Genomic DNA, 9,325 nt, shown 5'->3' on the forward strand with positions numbered 1-9,325 from the left:
TGCTACTTCGGCAGAGTTCAGATACGTGCGCCCTCGGGGGTCCCAAACCACGGCTTGTACGCGTGCGTACGCCAGTGTTCTGGAGCCACGGCTCACTGAGCAACTCGTCTGGGAGCTTGCCGACGAGATCGTCGTGATCTTTCGCCATGTGCATGGTGTAATCGCCGGCGCCGGGAAGGAATAGGTGGAGTGTTTTTTTAGATCATCGGAATAGGTGAAGGCGACGGTCTGACGGACGGCCAGGGCTTTCGTCTTTATTATGTGCTTGCGCTGTGGGTTGTTCTAATCGCGTCGTGGGCTGGGTGTGCGCCCGAGTTGAAAAGTTTCAATCTGCTGCTTGGAGGGGGCGCAACTCAACACGGAATGTTATCCGTGCAAGGTGCGATGTCTAGTGCCGAGCTCCCGGCTATCATTCAGGGACAGACTTCCATCGACAACCGACAGATGGGATAAATCAGCACTTGCGTGCTGCAGCTTTGTTGGTCTTAGACATTACAGACTCAATTCAGATAAGAGTCACATGCAAGAAGCCAAAAACGAGTGATGTATATTAACGAGTAACCAAGTAACCGCATTAATGATCTTCTTCACGAAGCACTCTGAACACCCCTCACTCTTAACATGAAGTTTGGAGAACTCTCAAGACAAAACCCTAGTACAAACAGATGGAACAATATAGATGTAACTGTCAAAATTTCATGGTGAAGAAGTTTTGGATTCTGCTATGACTTGCTCAGGCACCGGTGAACGCCTTCTTCACCGCACCACTCTTTGACCCTGCTGGGACCACCTTCAACACATTGAACCGCACCGTCTTGGACAGCGGCCTACATGGCATAATTGATTTAACTCAATTACCGGGTATCATAAACACGACAACATAAGCTTTCAACTCTCACTCAGACAGTGTGATGATGAGGTCATGACATGCCCCATTTAACCAAAAACATGTCCAAGTTCACAGTTATCTACTCCCTCTGTTCATAAATATAAGATGTCTAACTTTTTTCTGACTCGGATGTGTATAGACACGTTTTAGTGTGTTTGTTCACTCATTTCAGTTCGTACATATTACATACTAAAATATCCAAAACATTATACATTTGTGAATGGAGGGAGTAGCTAGCTAAGCTAATGTCTGTTAATGGTGTCAATGTGCATGTGTATTATAGAAGTACTCCCTCCGTCCTATAATATAAGACGTTTTTCACACTAGTATAGTGTCAAAAAACGTCTTACATTATGGGACGGAGGGAGTACATAACTTTTACCTGCACTGGCCAATGATTACGTGATCTCCTTCTCTCACACGGAAGCAAGGGGAAATGTGGGCAGGGATGTTGGAGTGCCTCTTCTCATACCTATTCACGAATATCACTATATTGCTTATGTTGCAACAACACAAACAATTTAAAACCAATGAAGAAGATTGATTAGCTTGCCTCTGGTATTTTTTGACATAGTGAAGGTAGTTCCTACGAACAATGATGGTCCAGTTCATTTTAGCACTATGACATGTTCCAGTAATGACGCGACCTCTAATTGACATAGTGCCAGTGAATGGGCACTTCTTATCAATGTAGGTTCCTGCAACACAAGCCAGATTAAATACAAGCATAGTTTGCGCAATGTGCGGCTGAACTGGACAAACAATAATGACTAAGCACACTGACAAACCGAATGATATCAAAATTCAAACAAATTTTGTGACGAAGTTTATCGTGAAGAAACTAATCGAACAAGATCCGCTTGATTAACCTGGCATTTGAAACAAAATTGAAGAATGACAAATGATAAATGCATAATTAAAACAAAAGTAATATTCTTGGTCAACATCATAATTTAAAGAACAAATTATATTCATATGAAATCACGTAGATAAAGAAAAAGCAAAGGTCAAAGACAACTTCACGTATTAACAAGCATTGCCCTTTCTTTCTATTAGCATAAAAGAGAATCTATGAACGGAAGACCATCAAAAACAAACACTCAATAGTTTAAATGACGTCAGATGACACATCGCTAAAAACACTCAACAGTTCAAAGCCTTTCAGTTTGAAAAGAAAAGATTGTAGAACATAAGGCATAACGCATCAGACAACAAAGGAGGAATTAAATATGAACTCCCTTCCCAGGAAGGGAATCCTTAGTAGTAATAATGTGGGACCAGTGTAGGCTGCATTTTTTATTTGATAGTGTTTTTGCCAGGTCTTGGAACTCGAGACCTCTTGGCTCTATACCACATTAAATTTGTGTACCATACCAACAAAATGTATGTTTGACACAATAATTTCAAATACATTAGAACACTGCAAAAATAACAAGCTGATGAAAAATATTTATAGCACGAGCACAGTAGACTGCGGAATCTAGATGATATTTCAGAACAAGTATAAATGCTCACTGCACATCAACATCGCAAGTCATAACAGATAAACAACAACACTAAACTTCCCCAAGTTGCAGGCTATACTGATCTTTATGGTGTAGATAAAGTACAAAATGTATATCTAGCTAAACAACATACAAACATAAGAAGAAGAAAATACTGAATAACGGTCACATGCTTCAGCAAGTCCATGAGTACAAGGCAATTAATAACATTCGATACTACAAAATGGACAAAGCAGCACACCATCTATGCTATCACATTACAATTGGGAAAAGGAGTGACAGAACATACCCTCAATGGCTTCCTTGGGAGTCTTGAAACCAAGGCCAACACTTTTCCAGAACCTGTTGCCCTCCTTGCCAGGCTTATTATTCCCCTTTGTGGTCTTCTTTGAGCTATAATTGCAAATCAAGTCATGATCACCAATTCAGGACACATATTTTACCATCTTACTTGTATAATGAAAAAACAACAGTTCCTCGTACCAGAGGAACACCTTAGGCTGCTTCAGGAAAGCCTTCTCAGTCTGCAAAAGCCAGAAAAACTGTTTAGGACATGTTGTTTGATTAAAGCCTGGGAATACCTAAGCATCCCAAACATTCTGTCTAATATGGCTAACTTGTGACCAAGAAATATAAAGCCAGTAGCGTGGCAAGATTATCCAAGAACCTGAGCTTATTGACACATGGGCAATGGGGATTAGAGGGTGACAGTGAACAGAACAATAGCCTAACTTTCACGAGTAGGGCGTTTTGGAGCTCGGCCTCCATGGAGGCCGGATTTTTTGAAAAATTCAAAATTTGCACTTTTCAATTTCAAAAAAATCATACAAGTAAATAAGGATGTTATGTGTGTGTATGTAAAATTTGAGGATGAAATACCCTAAAATGCAGTCTGTGCAAAAAAGACAAATTCATGGACTTTGAGGATGAATAGTGCATCTACTAAAAAGCCTCAGATTTGTTCTTTTTGTGTAGCATTCATTTTAAGGTGTTTCGGCCTGAAAATTTACACACATATGCTTTATGTCTCTAAGTATGTGTGTATTTTTTTCAAAAAAAATTGAAACGTGAAAATTTGAATTTTCATCAAGTCAAACTCGGGCTCCGAGCCCGAGCTCTAAAGAGCATTTTCGAACGAGTATTTAACCAAAAACTACCACAATTGACGGAAACGTGACGAAAAACTACCACTTTACGATTTTGTGCGAAAAACTACCAAATTTGGACTAAACCGTGGCAAAAAACTACCAACTCGTGAAATCGCTCGCTTCACCCGCGCTAACCCCGAATCTGACCGGTTGGGCCCGCGAATCAGGCGCCACGTTGGCTAACGGTCGCCCGCCGCGCGTAGATGGCCGTTAACGGCCCGTCCGCTGTCGGAACGGTGCCTGTCGGTGCGGTGCGGGTCAAATCTGATCCATTCCCCTCTCGATTCACTCTCCCCCTCCTCTCCCTCTCTCTGACCTAGGTGGCGGCCGCCATGTCCTCGTTGATTTCGGAGGGCGGCGGCGCTGGCGGCGGCAATGTTGGCGGCGGCGACGCTGGTGGCGAGACAAGTTTGGACGCTGCTGCCTCGCCCGCGCCTCCACCGATGGCCAGCGGCTCAGTCGATAATTGGTTGGGGAGCACCAGTTTCTCGATGCAGGCTGGCTCGCAGCAGCCGGAGGCACCGCTCTCCCAGTCATCGCCAATGGGTCGCAGGTATGCAAGTATCATCTGCTGGGCTTTTGGTTAGCTGCTTCAACATTGCAAATTAGTAAGATGTGTTTGTTTCTATTAGTTGGACATGTGTAGTAAACTGGAGTCAGTAAACTGTATAGCTCAGTCAATTTCAATTCAATTCATGAGCACTTATTTGTGCAGTTTGGCTGACCAGAAGTGGGATATATGGTTTCATTTAGAGGGAAGAAACCCTGTGAAAAGGGGTATATTTGAGTCAGATATTTCTTTGCTTACTCTACAATCACTCATTGCTAGTGAAGGGTATGGGGACAGTGATTACATGTACTATGTGAAGGAGGAGGAAATTGGATCTGACAGAGTAAAGTATTTAGGTAATGAAGCTAGTGTTCATGAAATGTTGGACTTTTTTCATCATGTCAAGCTAGTCAACATAAGGGTTGTGAGAAATGTTGAACCTGGAATTAGTACACGGGCTAATGAGAATTACATGAACACTCAAGAGAGCTGCTGTGTGAAAAAGGTTGTGGAGCAATCTGAGCTTCAGAATCAGATAGATGATAGAAAGGCTCAGCTTGAGAGGAGCAAGATTCAAAGAGAGGCAGATTTGAACCACTTTGAAGGAGACACTGAAGTGTCTGAATTTTGTTCTGAGGGTTCAGTTCATTCAGATGGGAGTGCTGAAGCTGTTCAACCAATGGAAATAGTGTGTGTCTCTGAAGAGGATACAACATTGCAAACTACTGCTATTGTCAAACATGTGAAGAATCCTGGTCCAACTAGCAGATGTCACAAAGAGGTAGAGAAAAAACGTTTTGAAGATTGGTTTCCTGAAGCAGATGAGTTTTGTTTTGCTGGTGATGCAGGCATAAGTGATGAGGAAGAAGTAGATGATGTTGAACTACCATACCTCATGAAGAAGCCAAACACAAAGAGTAGTAAGAAAAAGATGAAGGAAAGGCTATATTTTGACCCCTCAATTCCCAATTCACATTTACTCTTGTGCAAGAACTTGTGTTTTGATAGTGTTTACCAGTTCAGAGAAGCATTAAGAGATTTTCATATAAGGACTTTGAGGTCTTTTCACTACCACAGGAACACTCCAACAAGAATTATTGTTTGGTGTTCACAAAGAGAGCATGGATGTGAATTTTACATGTGTGCCTCTAGGATAGCTCATGAAAGAACATTTTGCATTAAGAAATGTAACATGGAGCACATTTGTCCAGCATCAGCAGAGAACACAAAGGTTACTACTAAGTGGCTTTCCAAAACAGTTGAGCCTTCTCTTAGAGCAGATCCTAGAGCACCTGTGGATTCACTTATTAAAAACAGCAAAGTCAAGTTTTCAGTTGATGTATCAAAGAGTGTGGCCTATAGGGCAAGGAGGAAGGCTACTAAGGTTGTACAAGGTGACCAGAAGGAGCAGTACTATAGACTGAGGGACTACCTACAAGCAGTTCTTGACACAAACCCTGGTAGCAGGTGTGTAGTTACAACATTTGAGGACCCAGAAAACCCTGCCCCAACACCTAGATTTAAGTACATGTTCTACTGCTTGCATGCATCAAAGCAAGGATTTCTTAATGGTTGCAGGCCCTTTATAGGTAAATCTATAACTGCAATTTGTTCAAAATATCTTGTTGTAAATATATAGTAGCTAATTTGGGTATGGATGCAGGGCTTGATGGTTGCTTCATCAAGCTAACCACTGGACAGCAAATACTTGCAGCCACAGGAAGAGATGGCAATAACAACATCTACCCCATAGCCTTTGGTGTGGTTGATAAGGAAGATTCAGATAGTTGAACATGGTTCCTAACCCAGCTAAGATGTTGCATTGGAAGTGGTAGCAAATTTGGAACCTACACCATTATTTCTGACAGGCAAAAGTATGCACCCTATCTTAGCCACTAGTTCAGATATATATTGTTATTAGTAGCTTTATTTCCTTTTGTTCATGACCATGGTTATAAATTTACAATCAGGGTCTTCTTAAGGCTATAAATGAGGTGTTCCCTGATTCCCCTCAGAGATACTGCCTCAGGCACATATATGCAAATTTTCAGTCAGCTGGTTTCAGAGGAGCAGAACTAAAGAAGCTAGTAGATCAGGCTAGCTACTCATTCACCAAACATGGCCATGAATTGGCAATGGCAGAGTTTAAAGTAGAGTGTGAGGATGCCTGGAAGTGGCTTTCAAAAATTCCAAAGGAGACTTGGTGTAGGTCTTCAATGGATTACAATTGCAAAACTGATCTTGTTGTGAACAACCTGAGTGAGGTTTTCAACAAAATGATCCTTGATGTTAGGGCCAAACCAATTAGGACTATGTTTGAAGGAATTAGGACTAAGCAGATGATCAAAAGGCAGAAGACTAGGGAAAAAACAGAGAACAGCAGGTGGATGATCACACCCAACTATTCAGAGAAATTAGAGGAGAATAAGAAGTATGCCAAATTTTGTGATGCATACAAGGCAGGTCCTGACATTTGGCAAGTTAATAGTAAGGAAAATCAGTACTGTGTGAACCTAGCTACTCACTCATGTTACTGCAGGAGGTGGGACATGACAGGTGTGACATGCAGTCATGCAATAGCAGCAATGAGCAAGATTCACATGCACCCAGAGGACTATGTGCATGAATTTTTCAAAAAAGCACTATATATTGAAGCATACAAAGACATGGTGTACCCTGTCCCTGGTCCTGAATTCTGGCCTGACACCCATACTCCTGATATTGAGCCCCCAGTGTTCAAAGAAAAAGCAGGCAAAAAACAGACAGCTAGGAGAAAGGGGCAGTTTGAGGTGCCTGCTCCAAAGGACACAAGCAGGATGGGAACAATTACATGCAGCAATTGTGGTCTACAAGGCCACAGATATACTAATTGTGGGAAAGCTCTAAAACCTAGTCTTGAGATGAGAAAGAACTTACACCAGGTCATTCAAAAATGATGCATTCTTTGTTTACTTTTTTTAGTTCTGGTATATTTACTAACTGATTTAATTTTGTCATGCAGGAGAATAGAGAAATTTTTAGTTCTAGTGCTACACATCCACCTCCACAACCACCACCTCAACACCAAACTACACAGATGCCAGCATCATCAGCTCCACCTCCTAAAGCAAATAAGAGAGGTTCAACATCAACAGTTTCAGCAGGAGCAGCCAGGTCTTCACCAGCACCTGCAACAGGATCTGCATCAACAAGAGCTGCAAGAACAAGAGGATCAGCATCTACAAGAACATTCAATGCACCAAGAACATCCACTGGAGAACCAGGGATATTGGCAGGCAAGAGGAAGAGGAAACCTCCTAGCAAGTTTGCATCCTATTTCAATGCTAGTGGAAACTATTGAGTGTATGCTACTTATTTGTGTTCTGCTACTAAGTTTGTGTTCTGCTACTAAATGTGTGTTGCGCTACTAATTTCTGGACAATGTGACATGTGAACTTATTTGTGCCCAATACAAATGGGCTAAGTGCTATTGATTTGTTTTGATTTGTTTTTTTATTTTACTTTGCCATTTCTACAGTACATAACTTATTGCCACATTCATTGTACGAAAAAAAATCTGCACAAAAAAAGTCTGGCCTGGGGCTCGAACCCAGGACCAATTGGTTGTAACTATGCGTTCAATACCAATGGGCTAGTGCTGGTGATTTGTTTGACTAGTATCGGCCAAACTTATTATATGTTGTTAGCCACGTCCTCTTTTCAGCGTGCGTAGCAGCCGGCAGCGTGGTGAGCGTGCGTTGATTAAAACCAGTCGTTTCGGATTCTACTACTTTATTACGTGTCCACCCACCACGCCCTCTGCTCACTCGCCCACTCGTCGCTCGCACCGCCCACTCCACTTCCCCCTCTCTCCTGTCGAAATCACCGTCGACAACCACCGCCACCGCCGTCGCCATGGAATGGCAGCTCGCCATCGAAGCTCTCGCCGGCAACAAGGAGATCCGGGCGCAGTACAGGGAGATCGCGCGCTGGTTCCCCAGTATCGCGATGCTCAGGAACCACGCCCGCGGCCTCGTGAAGGTGATGACGGCTGCTGAAAAGCAGCGCGCCTTCCCTGCCGGCCGCACCATCCCGGCGCCGACCATTCTGCTCTGGGCGATGCGCGAGGTGCAGCGCTCCCCCGACCCCAGGCAGCGCGCCAGATGGTGGATGTACCACTCATCCACCACGCCACCGGCCGCCGCGGACGACGTCACCGAAGCCGTCCTCGTTGTCCCAGCCCCAATCAACAACGCCTACTGGGAGTGGCGCAATCCATGGGTCCTTGGGCCCTCTGACGACTCTGAGGGCGAGTCTTCTGACGACGAGTCCACTGACGACGAGTCCAATGACGAGCCCTCTGACGACTCTGACGACGAGGTGGATGAGGTAGTCGTCCTCTCCGACGACGAGCCTGAACTGCAGATGCTGGCTCCCGTCCTCCACGCCGTGGAGGGGGATAGCAACCGCCCAATCCACGTGGATGCGCTACCAGAGGTGGACGATCTCCCAGACGGCGTCGTCGTGAAGCAAGAACAAGATGGCGGTGAGGATGATGTGCTGGAGCCGGCGCCGGGCAAGAAGAAGAGGGCGGCCGTGACTGCGGTGCGCCGCTCGCACCGCCTGAAGATGCTGAAGAAGGAGGAGTGAACTTGTAATGCCCCAGATATACTTTCCATATTTGTATCCAACTCTTGCCGTTTCCGGTGTCAAGTTATATTTATTTCTCGGGTTCGGGTCCTTTTCTCCGTGTGTTGTTTTCGTTTTCATGCATCTCATACCATGTCATCACGTGCATTGCATTTGCATACATGTTCATCTCATGCATTCGATCATTTTTTCCCATTGTCCGTTTTGCATTCCGGCGCTTCGTTCTCCTCCGGTGGTCATTTCTAGCTTTCTTTCTTGTGTGGGGATTAAACATTTCCGGATTGGACCGAGACTTGCCAAGCGGCCTTGGTTTACTACCGGTAGACCGCCTGTCAAGTTTCGGGTCATTTGGACTTCGTTTGATACTCCAACGGTTAACCGAGGGACCGAAAAGGCCTCGTGCGTGTCGCAGCCCAACACCCCCCAAATTTGGCCCAAAACCCACCAAACTCTGCTCCATGTCCTAGAGCGTTCGATCACGATCGTGTGGGCGAAAACCGCACCTCATTTGGACTCTCCTAGCTCCCTCTATGCCTATTTATACCCCCTCCATTCGGATCTCTTCTTCCCCCGTCCGAAACCCTAGCTAAAAAAAAAACTCCCA

The 9,325-nt window shown here is 44.3% G+C and overlaps 1 protein-coding gene across 1 annotated transcript in view; it reads right to left on the bottom strand.

The window, feature by feature from the left end:
• Positions 1-733: 733 nt before the first annotated feature.
• Positions 734-9,325, bottom strand: part of LOC123134230 (40S ribosomal protein S11) — a 25,030-nt gene continuing 16,438 nt past the window's right edge. The window contains exons 2-6 of the mRNA XM_044553511.1: positions 2,878-2,918; positions 2,684-2,787; positions 1,443-1,587; positions 1,272-1,361; positions 734-827 (exon numbers count right to left, since the gene is read on the bottom strand). Of these exons, the coding sequence (XP_044409446.1) occupies positions 734-827; positions 1,272-1,361; positions 1,443-1,587; positions 2,684-2,787; positions 2,878-2,918 (474 nt within the window). The remainder of the gene's footprint in view (positions 828-1,271; positions 1,362-1,442; positions 1,588-2,683; positions 2,788-2,877; positions 2,919-9,325) is intronic.

The sequence above is a fragment of the Triticum aestivum genome, chromosome 6B (genome assembly GCF_018294505.1).
Source record: "Triticum aestivum cultivar Chinese Spring chromosome 6B, IWGSC CS RefSeq v2.1, whole genome shotgun sequence".
Classification (NCBI taxonomy): Eukaryota; Viridiplantae; Streptophyta; class Magnoliopsida; order Poales; family Poaceae; genus Triticum; species Triticum aestivum.